General features: G+C 39.8%; 2 protein-coding genes across 3 annotated transcripts; both read left to right on the top strand.

Moving 5' to 3' along the window:
• Window positions 1-2,841: 2,841 nt before the first annotated feature.
• On the top strand, window positions 2,842-12,033 carry imp4 (IMP U3 small nucleolar ribonucleoprotein 4). The gene is made up of 9 exons (XM_083527465.1): window positions 2,842-2,967; window positions 4,469-4,577; window positions 5,435-5,518; window positions 6,293-6,402; window positions 6,525-6,657; window positions 6,744-6,898; window positions 9,690-9,784; window positions 10,605-10,678; window positions 11,164-12,033. Exons 1-9 carry the CDS (start codon window positions 2,965-2,967, stop codon window positions 11,274-11,276), a joined length of 876 nt encoding a protein of 291 aa, XP_083383591.1. The 5' UTR covers window positions 2,842-2,964; the 3' UTR covers window positions 11,277-12,033.
• A 170-nt stretch (window positions 12,034-12,203) lies between these two features.
• Window positions 12,204-18,600, top strand: hscb (HscB mitochondrial iron-sulfur cluster cochaperone). 2 transcript variants are annotated; one of them, XM_083527470.1, is made up of 6 exons: window positions 12,204-12,574; window positions 14,159-14,255; window positions 16,094-16,183; window positions 17,693-17,837; window positions 18,170-18,217; window positions 18,404-18,600. In XM_083527470.1, exons 1-6 carry the CDS (start codon window positions 12,273-12,275, stop codon window positions 18,496-18,498), a joined length of 777 nt encoding a protein of 258 aa, XP_083383596.1. In that variant the 5' UTR covers window positions 12,204-12,272; the 3' UTR covers window positions 18,499-18,600. The 2 variants fall into 2 exon arrangements, with proteins under 2 accessions (XP_083383596.1, XP_083383597.1); XM_083527471.1 differs by having other exon boundaries at window positions 17,693-17,809; window positions 18,404-18,485.
• The last annotated feature ends 497 nt before the right edge of the window (window positions 18,601-19,097 follow it).

Below are 19,097 nucleotides of genomic sequence, written 5' to 3'. Positions count from 1 at the left end.
ATGACAGGAAGTAACCACTACCTCAAACCAAGCACTCTTTCTTCCTCCTTTAGCACCGATGACCTGCTGCAGAGTCTCAATGCAAAACAAATCCATCTCTCAGCACCAGAGATATCGTGAATATAGGAAACACTTGTTGATGTTTCTCATGAGGAGATGATCAGACAACAAATATAAGACCATTAAACATCTTGATATGTTCATTCATTTTGGGATTTGGTTCGTCCTAAAATGCAAATGGAACAAAACTGAATGAAACAATTTCTATAAATAAATTATATCTAGAGATCATTTTTGTGTCTCAGTTTTTTTTGCCGTCATTTTTCCCAGTGTCTGTATTTACTTTCATCCAATTTTCATTTAAATGTGAATGTTTTAAAACACCAAAAAGCATTTAGACATCCGACTATCGAACTCTTGTCCCAAAGTCAGAAACATACGTCCAGAACGTCCCTGTATTCTATAGTGTTACAATTTTCCTTCATTGCCACTCTGACATTTTTCAGCATGATTATCAAACACGACACAAGATCCATGAAGTGGAAGAACTCGGGTGTCTTGGAGTGACGTTCTCAAGCTTACTGAACAGTTTTGTAATAGATATTGTGGAGTTTCATCATCTCCTCCTACATCAGATGCTCATCTCATCATCATTAGAACCTCAACATCAGAATCCCATGAATGTTCTTGTGTCTGAAAGATCACAGATCTACCAAGCCCGGCTATGAAACGGCAAGTAAGACATCAGTTCTCTTTCCACCCAATGCGCCGCATGGTCAAAGTTTGGCCCCTGAGCAAGGCCCTTAACCCTTAAATCTAAATAAGGGCATAAAAGTAAATCTATTCTCTTTTAATAGCTTCATCTGAAATCAGACTGGTGAGGTATCCTCCCACAAGCATCTAAAAAGACTTTGCTGAAATTTTAGTATTCAGCTTCAGTATTTCTAGATAATCCATTCTACTTAACGTGCACCAGTCTCAATTCCTATATGATCCTGCCACCACCATGCTTTACATTTGGGATGTTCCTTAAAAGAAACGGCTTATCCTTCTTTTCCCTATATGCAGTGTTAAATGTTGTCACAAAGTGTGTTGAAGTGTCCATCGATAAATATTTTCTGATGATGGATCATTAGGAGTCAAAAAAAGGAAAAGGAATAGTTTAAAAGAAAGTTTCTATATAGAAAAAAAGCACTTCTGAAAGAGGAAAGACTCCATCAGTGTCTTGAAAAATGACTTTCTTGTACCCTGAGAGATGGTGGGGCATCTGGACTACAGCAGTGGTAGAGGATGGAGGAAGCATGGTACAATGGTAGGGGGTGGTGGAATGATGGTGGAATGAGTGGAACTGGTGGTCCAGTGGTAGGGGATGAAGAGATCAGTGGTCCAGTGGTAGAGGATGGTTTAAATAGTGCAGTGGTAGATGATGGACAGATTATTGGTCCAGTGGTAAAGAATTTACAAATCAGTGGTCCAGTAGTACAGCAGGGAGGAAGGGTGGTGCAGTGGTAAAGAATGGACAAATCAGTGGTCCACTGGTAGAGGATGGAGGGAGCATGATGGAGTGGTAGAGGATAAAGGAAACATGGTGATAAAATGGAAAAGCATCAAGAAAGAAGAGGAAGAGAAAGTGTACACATGGAACCAGAAAAAGGGAAGTGGTAACTGGTTACAGGAAAACATCCAATCTAATACATTTATGCAGTGGATTTAATACGAAATCACAGCTCTTCTGCTTTGCCTTGACGTTATAAAACTGATGATGTGATAAAGTGATGACCAGTAAAAACCAAAGAGGCTGAGGTAAATATTTGTCAGTATGAAGTGAAGAGTAATCACGTAATCATCATACGACATCGGTTTATCTCTTTGTCTGATCTTCTTTCTGCTGCTCCTGTTAGGGGTCTCTGCAGCAGATCATCAATCTCCATGTTCCTCTTTCAAAACAAACACCTGCATGTCTTACCTCACTACATTCATAAACCTCCTCCTTTGGCCTTCCTGTTCTCCTCTTGCTTGGCAGCTCCATCCTCAGCATTCTCAGCATTCACCTCCTGCTCCTCCTCCTCCTCTTTTATCCCAAATTCCTCCTGCTCTCACTCTTCTCCACCCACTCCACCCTGCCTGCATTTTCTTCACCTTTCTAATACACTCTGCATCACTTTACACTGTCAGCCCTAGGGATTTAAACTCATCCACCTTCACCACCTCTTCTCCTTTACAATACAATTCACACACATACTCTATCTTGCCACAACCGACGTTCCTCCACCTCTTCAGGCTCTTCTCAATCACAATATCATCACTTTGCCTGATAAAATGTATATTAATGGAGGAAGAAGCTTGTATACATTTACAGCATTTGGCAGACTCCCTATTCCAAAGCGAGTTACATTTATCTCATCCATACAGCAGCTACAAGGTCAAGGGCCTTGCTCAGGGGCCCATAGTGGCAGCTTGGTGAGACTGGGATTTGAACTCACAACCTTTGGATGTACAGCAGAGTGAATTGTTTCTTTGCATATTTTTAGAAAACTCGAGTCAGAGCGCAGGGTCCACCATGATATAGCGCCACTGGAGCAGAAAGGGGCAAGGGCCTTGCTCAGGGGCCCAATAGGGGCAGTTTGGCAGGGCTGGGACTTAAACCCCTGACCTTCTGATCAGAACCCAGAGCCTTATAATAATAATAATAATGACAATAACAATAACAATAATAATAACAATAATAATAATTATAAAAATTAATAATAATAATAATAATAATAATAATATTTAAAAATAAATATCTTAATCCTTAACATCAAACAAATACACAATGACTGCTTCAATTCTGAAAGCGTTTGTAATCACGCTTCTGATTGGCTCCTTCTCTTGTCCAATAGGAAGCCGCGTTACTACTTGGTCCCCCGGCTACTGTTGACACGGAAGCCACACGTGGGAAAGAGCTAAGGAAATCGCTAGAAAATGGTAATAAAAATCAACTTCATATTAACATTTATTTAACTTTAACTATATTTAATAATCACACTAATGTAATTCTCTCCTAATTATGAGCCATACAGCCGTTAGCGATTGATTTGGGACGTACCATCGGTCTGAACCCCAAATACCACTCTAATGCTTACTAGTGCACTAGGTAGGTTTATAAAGGATAAGTGCAATAAGACTTTATAGTGCACTAATGTGTCTTATTGAGCGGTATTTGGGATGTGCCTTTTTTTTTAACGTCTCTAGCATGCTCTATTGTATATACAGTTTTATGGTTCTTTTAATACTGTTGTCCGTTTTATAACTACAAGCAAAGGTAAAGTAAATGTTAATAATAATTAAATAAACCAGCTTTAGATAACATTTTTCATAACTAATATAGTTATAGTGTACTTAAAAAGGAATTAAAGAGGTCCTGAAATCAAATTGTGTGTTTCAGATGTATGTCTTAGTGTTATGGAGACGTGTATGACAAAAAAAAAAAAAAAAAAAAAATTTAAAATATGAATTTTATTATTAGGACAAATCCTAAATTCTGATGACTCAGACTGGACTAGGTTTGTGTCCATCCAATCAAAAGCTCCAGCGTGTGAATGCCCCGCCTCTTTAGATATCCAAACTGGATAAAAGAACACGAATGGAATTATGTATTAAAAAAAATCATTAATTTATAATTTAGAAAAAATCTAAAGATCTTCAAACGCTAATGATGAAACAGGCCGTCTTGAGGACCGGTTTAGGAAAGGATAACCAAGAGCTACCTCTGCTGCAGAGGATACGTTTATTGGAATTATCAACCTCAGAACCCGCAGAGTTACATAAATGCTTCTCGCGTTCAAGTGGCAGATATTTTATCATCCACTTTATAGAGAAAAGACCTTCATGGTTGATTTGCAGCAAAGAAAGCATTACTTTAGAAGAACTAAAAGCAGAAGAGACTTGCTTGGGCCAGAATAGAGAGTGATCGGACGTTTCCTGAATGTGTGGTTACCACTGTGAAGGAGGTGTGATGGTGCTTTGTTGAAGACTTTATTAAAAAAATTAAGGGGGCACACTTAACCAGAATAGCTACCAAAGCATTTTACAGCCACATGCCATCCCATCTGGTTAGCAGTCTGTGGGACCATTTGTTCAACAATGACCCCAAACACACCTTTAGGTTATGTAAGAGCTATTTCTCTAAGGAGAGTAATGAATCAGATGACCTGGCTTCCACAATTATCCGATCTAAATCCAGTTGAGAAGATTTGGGATGACTTGGACGAGAGAGTGAAGGAAAAGCAGCCAACAAGCACTCAATACTTCTTGGAACTTTTATGATATATTGTTGAAAAACCAAAACCGAACTTCTGATAAAGTTAACGATTTTGACCAATTGTTGGTCTGAGGACCAGGGTGAGATTTTTCGAGTGACCATGTTGTCTCTGATAGAACATCATTTGGCTAAGGTTGCTCTTCTACGGTGTATGGTCTGTTCCAGTTGCGACGCGAGGCCCGGCTCAGGAAGGAGTACCTGTTTAGGAAGGCCCAGGAGGAGAGACTGCGCTCCAGAGAGGAGAAAAAACATAAACTCAAGTCTGCATTAGATGGTGAGGTTTTTTTTTTTCTTTCTTTTTCCTTTTCCAATTAAATTCAAAAGCAGGGGGTTTTGCGATGTATAATTAAGGGCATTTAATTTGTTCAGTTATCTAATGTGGTGGACGATATGACAATTATTTTATGACACAGACATATAGTGTATCAGGAGATAAAACATTAGTAAGATACTTTGTCATTATATACACCGATCAGGCATAACATTATGAGAGGTGAAGTGAAGAACACTAATGATCTCTTCATCATGGCACCTGTTGGAGGGTGGAATATATTTATTAGACAGCAAGAGAATATTTGCTCCTCAAAGTTGATGTTAGAAACAGGAAAAATGGGCGAGCGTAAGGATTTGAGCGAGTTAGACGTCTGGGTCAGAGCATCTCCAAAACTGCAGCTCTTGTGAGATGTTCCTGGTCTGCAGTGGTCAGAATCTATAAAAAAAAAAAAAGTGCTTCAAGGAAGGAACAGTGGTGAACCGGCGACAGGCTGGTGGACAGCCAAAGCTCACTGAAGCACGTGAGGAGCGAAGGCTGGTCCGTGTGGTCTGATCCAACAGACGAGCTCCTGTAGCTCAAACTGCTGAAGAAGTTCATGCTGTAATACTCGATGGGTCAGAACTGTTTCAGCAGCAAAAGAGGGCCGAGACAAAGATCATTATTCGATCATTACTCGATTATTGTGCGTTCTGAGGTGTATATATTGCACATGGTATAAAACCATTAGAACTGAATTACACGTTGTATAAAGTGACATTATACAGTGCAGGATGGTGCATGTAGGAGAAAAGTGTAAGTGTAGTGTATCTGTATCTGTACATTTTTCCAGATGTTCTGTTTTTCTGTTCTCTCCACAGATAATCGTCTGATCCCTACCGAGATACGCAAACAGGCCTTACAGCTACAACGGCAACTGGAGTTTGATGATGAGGGCGGAGACGGTAAATACGACTTCTACTATCGTTTATAGTATTTCACTCTGACTTAGCTGCAGAAGTATGAATTTAATACCTGGGGGGAGGTGGTAGTCTAGACTTTTTTTGGAACGGAAGGTCACAAGTTTATATCCCAGCACCACCAAGCTGCCCCTGCTGGGCCCCTGAGCAGGGCCCTTAACCCTCACCTGCTCAATAGTAAGTCGTGCCGGTTAAAGGTGTCAGATTCTTGCAATATACGTTCATGGAATTTGGCAGACGTTTAAAGTAAACGTGCGACGATCCAAGAGCGAAACGCACACATTTCCTGAAAGCTACGATACGCGATCACGATTTTAGCAACCGATGCACTACCACATAACTCCGATTTCCAAGTTGTTATCAGTCACGAACACACAAACATGGTTGGAGACAGTTAAAGTGGGAATTTTTTTTTTTCCAATACCCAATTTGTGTCTTTTTACACATTTGTATAAAAAAAAAACACAATAAAAGACTCTTTGAACGTTGGTCAAATCTTAATATCAAATAATCAGATAATCCAAATTCCTACGACGATGTGGTCGAGATTAGTGGTGGAGATTAGCATATCAAAGGGTTTTGTATATATTAAGAACTATTGGTGCACTTTTCTTATTTATTCCAGTTTAAGGTTCAACTCGGGGAAATTGCTGATGTTCGTATGTCAGTGCAGACCAGAGACATGCTGCATGCGAGATGATTTTATTTTCCCATCCTGATCTGGAGCTGATAGCTGATTCATCTGCGTTTATGTTTTAGGTGTTAGCTCACACGTGGATGACGAGTACAAATGGGCCGGCGTGGAAGACCCGAAAATCATGGTGACGACTTCCAGAGACCCGAGCGCCAGACTCAAGATGTTCGCCAAAGTGATGATTATTATTATTCGTTTATTTATTTATTTATTTTTTTTTTTTTGGGTGTGTGTGCGCTTCTAACCTATTTAAAAAAGCATTATGTTAACCAGACCCCTGAAACTTGTTAACCACAGGAAGTGAAGCTGATATTCCCAGGGGCCCAGCGCATGAACAGAGGAAACCATGAAGTTGACACGCTAGTGCATGCGTGCAAGGCCAATAACGTGACTGATCTGGTGATAATTCACGAGACCCGAGGACAGCCCGGTACGATCTTTTCAAATCCTCACCCTAGCGATCGTATTTGTATCCGCGATGTCTATAACAGGGCGTCGGTTTTCTTTTCGTGTCAGACGGATTGATCGTGAGTCACCTGCCTTTCGGTCCGACGGCGTATTTCACGCTGTACAACGTGGTGATGAGACACGACGTCCCAGACGTCGGGACCATGTCCGAGGCCTTCCCTCACCTCATCTTTCACAACTTCACCTCTCGCCTCGGCACACGGGTGAGTCCGAGTCACGTCGGGGAATTTTCAAGACTTTACAAATCCATCTGGATTAGCGTAGATGTAGCCCAAGTCACCCCGGGATGAATTTCTTCTACATTCTGCTGTAATCATACAGAAGTACAGCACTTGTCAAAAGATTAGACACATTAGTATTTTTTTCATGTTTTTTGAAAGACGTCTGCTCACCATGCCTGCGTTTATTTGATTGAGAAATACAGAAAATATATATATTTTATAAATAAATACAGTGGGTACGGAAAGTATTCAGACCCCCTTAAATTTTTCACTCTTTGTTATATTGCAGCCATTTGCTAAAATCATTTAGGTTCATTCTTCTTCCTCATGAATGTACACATAGCACCCCATACTGACAGAAAAACACAGAATTGTTGACATTGTTGCAGATTTATTAAAAAAGAAAAACCGAAATATCACATGGTCCTAAGTATTCAGACCCTTTGCTCAGTATTTAGTAGAAGCCCCCTTTTGATCTAATACAGCCAGGAGTCTTTTTGGGAAAGATGCAACAAGTCTTTCACACCTGGATTTTGGGATCCTCTGCCATTTCGCCTTGCAGGTCCTCTCCAGTTCTGTCAGGTTGGATGGTAAACGTTGGTGGACAGCCATTTTTAGGTCTCTCCAGAGATGCTCAATTGGGTTTAAGTCAGGGCTCTGGCTGGGCCATTTAAGAACAGTCACGGAGTTGTTGTGAAGCCACTCCTTCGTTATTTTAGCTGTGTGCTTAGGGTCATTGTCTTGTTGGAAGGTAAACCTTCGGCCCAGTCTGAGGTCCAGAGCACTCTGGAGAAGGTTTTTGTCCAGGATATCCCTGTACTTGGCCGCATTCATCTTTCCCTCGATTGCAACCAGTCGTCGTGTGCCTGCAGCTGAAAAACACCCCCACAGCATGATGCTGCCACCACCATGCTTCACTGTTGGGACTGTATTGGACAGGTGATGAGCAGTGCCTGGTTTTCTCCACACATACCGCTTAGAATTAAGGCCAAAAAGTTCTATTTTGGTCTCATCAGACCAGAGAATCTTATTTCTCACCATCTTGGAGTCCTTCAGGTGTTTTTTTAGCAAACTCCATGCAGGCTTTCATGTGTCTTACACTGAGGAGAGGCTTCCGTCGGGCCACTCTGCCATAAAGCCCCGACTGGTGGAAGGCTGCAGTGATGGTTGACTTTCTACAACTTTCTCCCATCTCCTGACTGCATCTCTGGAGCTCAGCCACAGTGATCTTTGGGTTCTTCTTTACCTCTCTCACCAAGGCTCTTCTCCCCCGATAGCTCAGTTTGGCCAGACGGCCAGCTCTAGAAAGGGTTCTGGTCGTCCCAAACGTCTTCCATTTGAGGATTATGGAGGCCACTGTGCTCTTAGGAACCTTAAGTGCAGCAGAAATCTTTTTGTAACCTTGGCCAGATCTGTGCCTTGCCACAATTCTGTCTCTGGGCTCTTCAGGCAGTTCCTTTGACCTCATGATTCTCATTTGCTCTGACATGCATTGTGATCTGGAAGGTCTTATATAGACAGGTGTGTGGCTTTCCTAATCAAGTCCAATCAGTATATTCAAACACATCTGGACTCAAATGAAGGTGTAAAACCATCCCAAGGATGATCAGAAGAAATGGAAAGCACCTGAGTTAAATATATGAGTGTCACAGCAAAGGGTCTGAATACTTAGGACCATGTGATATTTCAGTTTTTCTTTTTTAATAAATCTGCAACAATGTCAACAATTCTGTGTTTTTCTGTCAGTATGGGGTGCTATGTGTACATTCATGAGGAAGAAGAATGAACCTAAATGATTTTAGCAAATGGCTGCAATATAACAAAAAGTGAAAAATTTAAGGGGGTCTGAATACTTTCCGTACCCACTGTATATTATAGAATATTCTACTTACAATTAAATCAGTCAAAAATGTCTTTAAAAAAAAAAACTACATTAGTTTGCATGCATGTCAGCTTATGACCAAACAAAATGTTTATATTTTTGTTTATGATTCAGTTTATTTACTTTTTCTCCAAATTTCTAATTAATTCCCAGAAATTCTCTTCTGGTAAATTTCCGACTTTTTCTCATGTTTTCCAAAAATTGTTCTGGCCCTTTGCAACCCTACTTGTGATGTAATCAAGTAGGCACAGACTAATGCTTTTAACCCGACTTTTACTTCACTTCATTTCAGTAGAAAAACATGCCGTTCTTTGCTAATTTGAATCACAAACATAAGATTGCATCAGTTGAGAAGTTGTGGTGAAGAGCACAAGCATAACCCCACAGTTCTTCTGAGAGTTTTCACTGTGTGTGTGTCTACAGGAATTTCTCTCTTAGAAAATTATCTCCTACAACCAAACCTAGATGTAGTAAAATATGAATCAAGGTCTGTGAAAGCAAAAAAACTGCAATATTGGTGGCCAATGTTGGCTGGAAATGCAGTGCTGCAGCGCCATCTGCTGGTCGATGCAGTCGTTTAGAACATCCCAACTCACATATAGTTCCCATTTGCTCTTATAATAAGATCCATTTTTCTGGGAATATGTTCCACCAGATTATTTTTGGAGATTTGTGTGAGATTCATTCAGCTACAAGGGTGTTAGTAAAGTCAGGTACTGATGAAGGTGAGGAGGCCTGGGGTTCACTCAGCGATCACATTCATCCCAAAGGTGTTCAATAGAGTGAGAGCTCTATAGCAGGAGATATTCCACTTATGTAAAGCATGACATATATATATATATATATATATATGTCTGTATGGAATGGTAAAGGTTTTTTTTCCCCCCTTAGGTGTCCAACATCCTCAAGTACCTGTTTCCTGTTCCCAAAGAAGACAGCAGGCGTGTTATAACATTCGGCAATCGGGAGGATTTCATCTCCTTCAGGTAAACCTGTTTTGCTGTTGTCTTATTTTATGTTATGATTTGTGTGTTTTGTAAGTGTACATGTGTGATTACAGACAGCATCGTTTGAATTAATCTGTGATTTAAGGCCAAACACTGTAGGCATTTAGTTGCATGTTGTTTTATTTGGGGACCAAGCACTAAAGATGCACTGGCACTCTTTTGGTATTGTGTGTTTTTAGTGGGGCAAGCAGCAAGGCACAGGAATGCTGTTACAATTGTATTTATTATTATTGGCCATTCAGCAAAACCAGGTAAACATTAGAGGTCGACCGATTCATTGACACTGATAGTTTATTGCTGGAAACAACTGCCATCAGCAAAAAGGCATACCGATAGTTTTTCCGGGTTGCTGTATACAGTTCAAGGGCAGCCTCTAGAGGCAAATCACTGATGCCACATGCTGTTTATTTGATCTGTCTGTCTTTAATTTTGGATGCAACTGGGACCTCAGAGGGATTCCAAAATGTTTTGCCCTAATTCACTTTTAGGTCTAGCTAAAATGTACATTATTAAAACTTTTAAATCACTCAACATCAAAATTAAGATTTCCTGGAATGTCCAGAAAGTCATGAATTTGTACTTCTTAAAGATATGACAGATTATAGGGAGTCGGCCATTTTGAACAGCGTTTTCCCACATAAAATATTGTCCAAACCCCCAAGAAACAGCTGCAAGCAACGATTAATGTTACTAGCTGTAAGTTTTATTCTGAAATATGGCAAAAATGACAGACTTTTTTTCTTGCAATAAATAAAGATTCTAATGATGAGAGATGTTTGGTTGGTTTCGTGTGTCACAGGCACCACGTTTACAAGAAAACCGACCACAGGAACGTGGAGTTGACCGAAGTCGGGCCGCGGTTTGAAATGAAACGTAAGTGACTTATTAATTAGCGTAAATTAACAAATTCAAGATAAATAATTTGCTGCAATGATTATCGTTCAGTGGTTATCTTGATTGGATTTGGTTTGTGTTAAAAAAAAAAACTTTTACCAAACTTTTAACAAGGACCATTCACATATTGATTTAGTGATCTACATGGACAGGATTGTGTTTGACCTTTGACTTTAAAAAAAAAAAGTCCTTCTAAATTACATGTATGTGTGTATAATTTAGGCATGATTTGTCACATGCCTGCTTTTCCAGAGTTTGTATAATATATATATATATATATATATATATATATATATATATGCATTATGTGTGTGTGTGTGTGTGTATGTATAATATATATATGTGGCATTATTTCGCTGCCTACATGTGCTTTTATTAAACCAGTAATAATAGTAATAACTGCGGCCTGTTTTTCTTTATTTGTTTTTTCTTCTTCCTCTTCCTTTCCTGTCTCTCATCCACAGTGTACATGATCAAGCTGGGCACTCTGGAGAACGAGAGCACGGCGGACGTGGAGTGGCGTCATCACGCCTACACTCGCACCGCGAAAAAGAGGAAGGCGTTAAGCGTGGAGTAAAAAATAAAAAGCCTGTGCGTCAATCTGGAGGTCCGAAAAAGACTCTGTGTGGGTTTATCACCAGACTTTCTCAGTATCTCAGTGAGAACTGCTAGTAGTTCAGTGAGGAGCGTACGGTTTATTTTTTTAATACAGGAAATTGCTCATTTACTGCATCCTGATGACCAAGTGGATACGGATGTGTGCGTACAGACTCATCAGATGACAGAATTTATAGTCACAGGATGTGTAGAGTGCAAGATACTCAATGCGTCAGTATTTATTCATGCCTTCAGAGGTCTTTTTAAATATTTCATGGTGTACACGGAGGAGACGAGGGTGTGGTACAATCGGAGGGCTTCGGAGAGGTTATGCTGAGCAAAAACATCCCTTGGGTATACATTAAAACTCTCGGAAGGATCAAAAATGTTTTATTCCTCTTATGCCGCAGCAGTTGACTATTTTTTGTGGTGCATTTAATGCTGTGAAATGTCCACAAAATCATTTTGATCTGAATGGTCACACTTGCCAGCTCCTAACCTTCCCCACCCCGAGTGCTGAAACTGGAGACTCCTTCCCTAAAGGTTCATACATAGTCATTTTGTCCAGAATTTTTTTTTTTTTTTTAATTAAAGAGACCTCATCTTCTGACCAACACCTGATTCAGGAATTCAAGTGTTGTAGTGATAAATTGTTTGGGAAATGTTTAAAGTTGATAATTTTATATTGCTTTCTTTGTACATGATGTAATAAATAAAAAAAAAAAGACAGTGTGAAATTCTTCACAATAACTGTATTTTTTAGTCCTATAACAAACTATATTTTTGTACTATATTAGTAATACAGTAAATGTATAGTATAATTATTATTAGTATATTGTAGTATAATATAGTCAATTTTATTTTGAAATGCCTACTTACAAACACTTCCGCGTCTATGCCGACAACTACGCATGCGCCCTTTGAACCCGGAAGTGTTTGACGCTCATGTGTGGTGTAAGCCTGAGCTTGGAGACTCATGCAGTGCTCGCAGAGGTTGTTGATGTTGCGGGCAGTCCCCAGATGTGTCCTGAACATCTGCAGCCTTGGAGCGTCATGCAGAGCGCGTGGAAAAGCGCTGCGTTTCGGCAGGAAAGACTTGTGCTGTGTGGAAACGGTGAAGTCGCTCCTGAGGCTGAACCTGAGCCGGTGTTTGTGTTCATGTTCCCCAGTAAGAAAGTGCTGGAGCTGCGGCTCCTCAGCTCAGCTGTTCTTCTGCTCCTCCTGCAACACCATCCAGCCTCCTCGCCATAAAGCTACTTATTTTGAGATTTTAAACTGGTAAGTTACTAAAATGTATATATTTAATAATAAAAGTAAAAATATCAGATCAATATTACAATGCATAAGTCGGTTTTGTTTCTAATCTTTGACACATAAAAGACTGTGATAAATGGTCAAAAAAAAATAAAAATCCAGTCCACAATCAGTTTTTATATCAAAATGTTTATTTTGTGTGTCCTAATTGACAATGTGTGACGTCACAGATATAGGGGGGGCGACATAACTGTGACGTCACAAATTGCCAATAAACATTTTTAAACCCTGGTTCAAACGTTTTAATCAGAACTGAAGTTAACAGATTCAATTTTTTTTTTTTTTTTACTTTTAAAGCTGAGTTGGGTTTACTCTATAAATACAGATTTCAAAATGACTTCAATTACAGTGAAATATCAATCTAACAGGATTTTCTCAAAAGAAACATTTTCTTGAGCGTTTGAAGAAGGAGTCTCCAGTGCCAGGATTCTGTAACAGAAAATAGGCTTTCCACCAGGGGGAAAGTCTTCAGGATGAAGGGCTTCTGTAAAATTGTGATCTATAGAGAGAAAAAGAGAAAAATATGAATTATTAGAGATCCTTATTACTAAATAATAATAAAGACAGTGTTAATTGTGAGCCGAATGCATGCAGGTCCTCAGGCCAGACTACCTAAAGTCAAGTCAAGTTGGCGTTTTCTCATCCCGACAATATACAATTTAATCGGTTTTGCCGATTAATCGGTAGCTGATTGCTGGAAGTATCGACAAAAATCCATGCATTTTTCCAGCTTCCAGCCCACTGTCACTGAGAGCGGCCTCTAGTGGCGAATTATTGACACAACATGCTTTTTTTTTTTATTTGTATAATATTTTTTTTTATAATTGATTCATAATATATTAATCAATTATAATAATTAATTATTCATATTTATTTTATTTAGCACATTATCATGATTTAGTATTATTTTACATAGTGTTTTATTTATTTATTTTATCCAGTATCCATTTGAAAACTTTTGATTGATTAATCGGTTGTCAGTCAACACCTTCTGACCAATGTAGATACCAGTATGAACAATTCAGCATCTCCCTCTTTTCTCTTGGGTTTAGTTTTCTCTCTCTCTTTTTTTCCCTTTCCAATAAACACATTCTAATTCACACTACCAACAACAGCTATAAAAAAAAATTTTAATATCCACCAGTGAAATATTTAAAATTGTAATAACCGAGGAATCTCGCATTCAAAACAGCTGCAAAGCATTGAGATGAATTATTTATTCCACGAAACGCTTCTGAGAGTTTGTTATTCCTGGGACCCGTCATGCCATCGTCTCAATCCTCCTCGATAACAGACTCACGCCGAGCGCATCGGTACGGCCTTTATACGAACTCATTAAAACCTTATAGCTTGCTCGTTATTTTTTCTGCTAGTTTTAGTGTAGTCTGGAAGAGGGGGCGACATTTTCACTAAACCTCAAGCTAAGCTCCTGTTATTACCTCGTTTACTGCAACTACTGAAAAACTGAGAAACAAACAAACAAACAAAGCCTTAATGTCTCTTTTTGGTATTAAGAAAACTTTATTATTATTATTTTTTTCTCTCTAGTGATCAGACGTTTGATTTGGACGCTCGAATGCTTCAAGTGAAATACCTCGAGCTGCAAAGATCTCTGCATCCTGACAACTTCAGCCAGAAATCACAGGTACTGAGCTTTTTACAACCAAACTGAACCTGACCACGTTGCTCTTCCCATTTTATTGGGAAGTAGTGATAAAATAAAACCAGTCGTTCTTTTCTCGTTGTGTCTGCAGGAAGTTACAGCTCTACCTCTGCCATGTTAATCTGTATTCTATGTGATTCTCGGAACGCTCCGTAGTGTAGTGATACATCATATTCACGTAGCAGCGGCGGTGCTGAGAGAAACGCTTTAGAAACGGTTTAGCGACGAGAAAAATCAATCTACGTATCAAATATTGGTCAGAAATTATTATTATTATTTTTCACAACAGACATTGTCTCAAAGCAGCTTTACAGAAAACAACAGTGAAGGTGAATGGTGTGCGTTTGTCCCTGATGAGCAAGCCGTGGCGACAGTGGCAAGGAAAAACTCCCTTGGATGATATGAGGAAGAAACCTTGAGAGGAACCAGACTCAAAGGGGAACCCATCCTCATATGGGTGACATCAAGAGTTTGGTCATAAATCTTTCAACAATACAGAACAATTTGTGATCATCATAGATCCAGCATCAGCTTCTCCATGCCAGGGCCTTTAAACACTCGGCATCTACTTCTCCATGATCATCCATAGGTCCATAATCTTCACGAGGTGGGACGTGACTGGAGCTGGCCAAACCTCAGGATGCCTCGGGATGGGGAGAGAAAGAGAAGCAGTGGAGAGGAATTAGCGTAGCTGCTGTTCATGATATTAATAAATTTTGCTAAAATAGCAAAAGTATAGCGCATCTACTATTAATTATATATAAGCAAATCGTTTTTATTGATCCAGATATGTTAAAAACGATCCATTGCTCCCTATTGTATTTTTTGAATAAACATATCACTCTTTTTCATTGTTTTCATTTTCTTGTTTTATAAATTTATATGCAATCCAATTTATCATCGAATTAATGAATATTGAGAGAGCCCTCTGCTGGTCGTATGGCGAATTACATGCCATTTTTTCTCACAAGTGGTAGATCTTGAGCTTTATGTAGCACCTTGGTGCTAGAGGAACATTGACATTTTATAGTGTACTGTACTGTATATGGGTGAAATTATGCTAAAAAGCCAAGACTAGTTTTGACCCCCTTGTGCTTTTTTAAACTGGTCCCCTTGCTTGATTGAGAGCTCAGATTCTCCTACTGTTTCTAAAAGACTAAATGCTCAGAGCTCTGTGAATTAGTTTTTCTTTTGTTTAGGTATGAGCATATCAAGTGTTTGGGTGTGGGTGTCTCAGTAGACAAACAAAAGTTGCAATTTTTACATAAATCCATCTTAATGTCCCAAGACTGCAAACCTCCACACGATAAAACAGAGGGGAAAAAATGATTATATAACTTCTCATCCTTCTCTCACTTCCCTCAAGCTATTTTGCAAGAAACCAGTCGCTCAGCTCATCCTAACTCTAACCAGTCCCTTCGCCGTTCCCCAAACACAGAGACACCCAAGAAAGACGCAGAAAAATCCAATTATCAACGTGACCGAGGACTCGCCATTCGCGAGAGCCACAGTGCGCTTTGGGAATTGTTCTGAAAATGTGCGATAGTTGTGAATGACTAGCTGTGAGGAAAATAAATGTCAAAAATTTCAGATTTTTGACATTTCAAACAACCCCCCCCCCCCCCCCTTTTTTTTTTTTTTTTTTTTTGCTTTAGACCTCTTTTTTGTGAACTCACAAAAGAGCAATTTCCTTTTTGGCACACTGTAATTGCCTGCTAAGCTATTTTTATCCAGGTACATGTCAGGATTCTTTTCTGAAAACGGCGCATCATAGTTCATTAATTTGGACGACTATGTTTTTTTGTGACTCTTTGTTCTAGACAGAACAGAAGTATTCTGAAGAACAATCATCTTTGGTAAACAAAGCCTACAGGACTCTACAGAAACCTATCACACGTAGCGCCTATTTGGTAAGAAAAAGCTTCTCATTTTTGTAGACGTTTAATCAAAAGCTTCCTGGAACATGACAACGAGGGAAGTTTGAGAATTCGATCACAAACTTCATTGCATACAATTAACAGTGATGTTTTTCTTTAGCTTGTAATGTTGTGCCATAAAAATAATGGCGTTAATTAACCTTTTTTTTTCCTTTCCATTGTCCCTCTTATAATTGTGTGCAAATTTGTTTTATGAACAAAGACGTCTGGCATGACTGAGTAAAAATTTAACTCTGAGCTTAGTTTTATTTGTAGATTGCTTTTAGCGATGGACATTATCTCTGTAATGCTGCTTTTGGACAAAGAGGTTCTAAAGTTGAAATTAATAAGTTTGTTCCTAATAAGTTGATCCTGAATGGCAACTGTGGCTAGGAAAAACTCCGTGAGATGATATGAGGAAGAAACCTTAAGAGGAATGGTCAAGAGTCCAGTACCTTAACCACTGAGCTTCCACATCAATCATTGTTCAGGTGTGCTGTTCAGTGATGGGTGCTGAAATGCAGAACTGTTTAAACTATAGACCTAAACCATTGTCGTCTTCTGCTTCTTTCGGCTTCTCCCATTATGGGTCGCCACAGCGGATCATCCGTCTCCATACCCCCCTGTCCTCTACATCTGCCTCTTTCACACCAACCACCTGCATGTCTTCCCTCACCACATCCATAAACCACCTCCTTGGTCTTCCTCTTTTCCTCCTTCATGGCGGCTTCATCGTCAGCATTCTCCTACCAATATACCCCATGTCCCTCCTCTGCACATGTCCAAACCATCTCAATCTCGCCTCCCTCACCTTGTCTCCAAAAGGTCCTACATGCGCTGTGCCTCTAATAAACTTATTTTTAAATATATGTATACTTCTGATATTAAGGATTAAGTATTTGGACTGTACTTAAAGTTCTTGAGTTGTTCAGTAACTTCATGCATCTTTGGGCTAATAAGGGTGGAACCATCCATTTGAAAAGAACTCTGCCTAGATGTAGGGTGTTGGGATAAATCAGGCAGATCCATGTTCAAAAGTGTCCCCTTGTCCTCAAGCGGGCCCATTGACTACCTCAAGAGCATTGACTTGTTTTTAGTATTGGGCTGTCGACCACCTGAAGAGAGTATCGACTCGTCCTCAAAGGGCCCGTGGACTGCCTCAAGAAAGCGTTGCCTCATCCCCATGCGGGCCGCCTACCCCTCAAGAGAGAGTTGCCTTGTCCTCAGGTTGTGTGTTGACCACTTCAAGAGTATCGACATCCTCAAAAGAGCAGTTGATCACCTCAAAGATTTTTGACTTGTGCCCAAGTGGGCCCTTTGACCTCCTCAGGAGTGTTATTATATACACATCACGATTTGCAGCTGAACTGCTGTCAGAGCTGCTTTTTAGAGAAAAATCAGTCAACACCTTCTGACCAATCAACCAATATTTGAGAATTGAACAATGCTGTGGTAAAAACACTGTCGTGGTAAACATTTACTGATGCGGATGATGATTTGCAGCTGCAGTTGCAAGGAGTCGAGCTGGAGGAAGGTACAGACTCTACAGCCGATCCAGCCTTGCTCTCAAAGGTCATGGAAGTCAACGAGCGGTTGGCAGAGACTCAAAGCATCGACGAGGTAAACGCTGTAGGCCAGGAAGTGCAAGGTGAGCACCGCTACACAGCATGTTGGGTGTGTGTGTGTGGGGAACACGATTCTGTGAACATCTCTACACCCACATGTAGGCCTCATTTATTCGACTTCTCTAACACGCTTTATAGAAATGCTCAAGGCTACATTTTGTTTTTTGTTTTTTTGTTAATGCTTTTATCTTTATCAGTTTGTTTTTCATTTGTGCCCAGTGTGTGCTCTCTCTGCTTTTTTTTTTTGGACAAGACCAAAAAAAAAAAAAGTGCTTTGGCATTCCCATTTCTATTCATTTTAAGCGAGGGCACTATTATGCGGTAAATACATGTCATCTTTTCTTTCCTCCTCCAGTGAAACTAAAAAACCTGACTGAACAGATGAATGCGTCGCTAAACAAAGGTATCCTCCCATCTTCCTCTTCACCCCTCGTAAATGTAATATCAGTGCACGCTGCCAAGGTCGCTCTCGAACGAGAGGACAGTGTTTCCTTAACACGTAGGGAAAAAGTGGTTTTTATTTACCTTTTAAAAAAAAAACAAATAAATAAATAAAACATTTTATTTGCCTTTAATGCCAATTCCTCAGGGGACCTGCAGTCAGCCAGAGAGATCCTAACCCAGATGAAATACTTTGCAAATCTGGAAGAGAAGATAAAGGAGAAACTGAGGAAAAACTTGTGAGGTGCCGCAGAAGGACTTCCTCTGTATACCAGCCATAGCCATGTTGAAATTTTAGTCGTATATAAAAGTTGAATATGTGGTAAATTAAAGTCTATTTTCAAAGTTGGTGGCCATTTTGTGCTGTTTTGGGGTAATTTCATGCATCTGTATGAGAACTGGGGGGAACTGGAATCATAACAGTTAAATCTTGTTCTAACATTAAACATTTTTTTATTTATTTTTTGTCATTAGACTCGGTGATCTGCATATTCTGATTCGTACAGGACATGTATGAGGACAGTGTGACAGCAGTGAAGTGTGCAGTAGGAACGACAGACTGGTTCAAGGTGAAGGTTGGACTGCATCAAGGATCGGCTCTGAGCCCTTTCCTGTTTGCAGTGGTGATGGACAGACTGATAGACAAGGTCAGACAGGAGTCTCCATCGACTATGATGTTTGCGACTGATGTGATTTGTGGTGAGAGTAGGAAGCAGGTTGAAAAGAGCCTGGAGAGGTGAAGATATGCGCTGGAGAGAAGGGGAATGAAAGTAGGAGTAAAACAGAGTACATGTGTGTGAATGAGAGGGAGGGCAGTGGAGTGGTGCGGTTGCAGGGAGAAC

This window comes from Silurus aristotelis (assembly GCF_946808225.1).
Source record: "Silurus aristotelis genome assembly, chromosome: 23".
Taxonomy (NCBI): Eukaryota; Metazoa; Chordata; class Actinopteri; order Siluriformes; family Siluridae; genus Silurus; species Silurus aristotelis.
The sequence above is the reverse complement of the archived record's forward strand: the minus strand, read 5'-3'. Positions and strand labels throughout refer to the sequence as shown.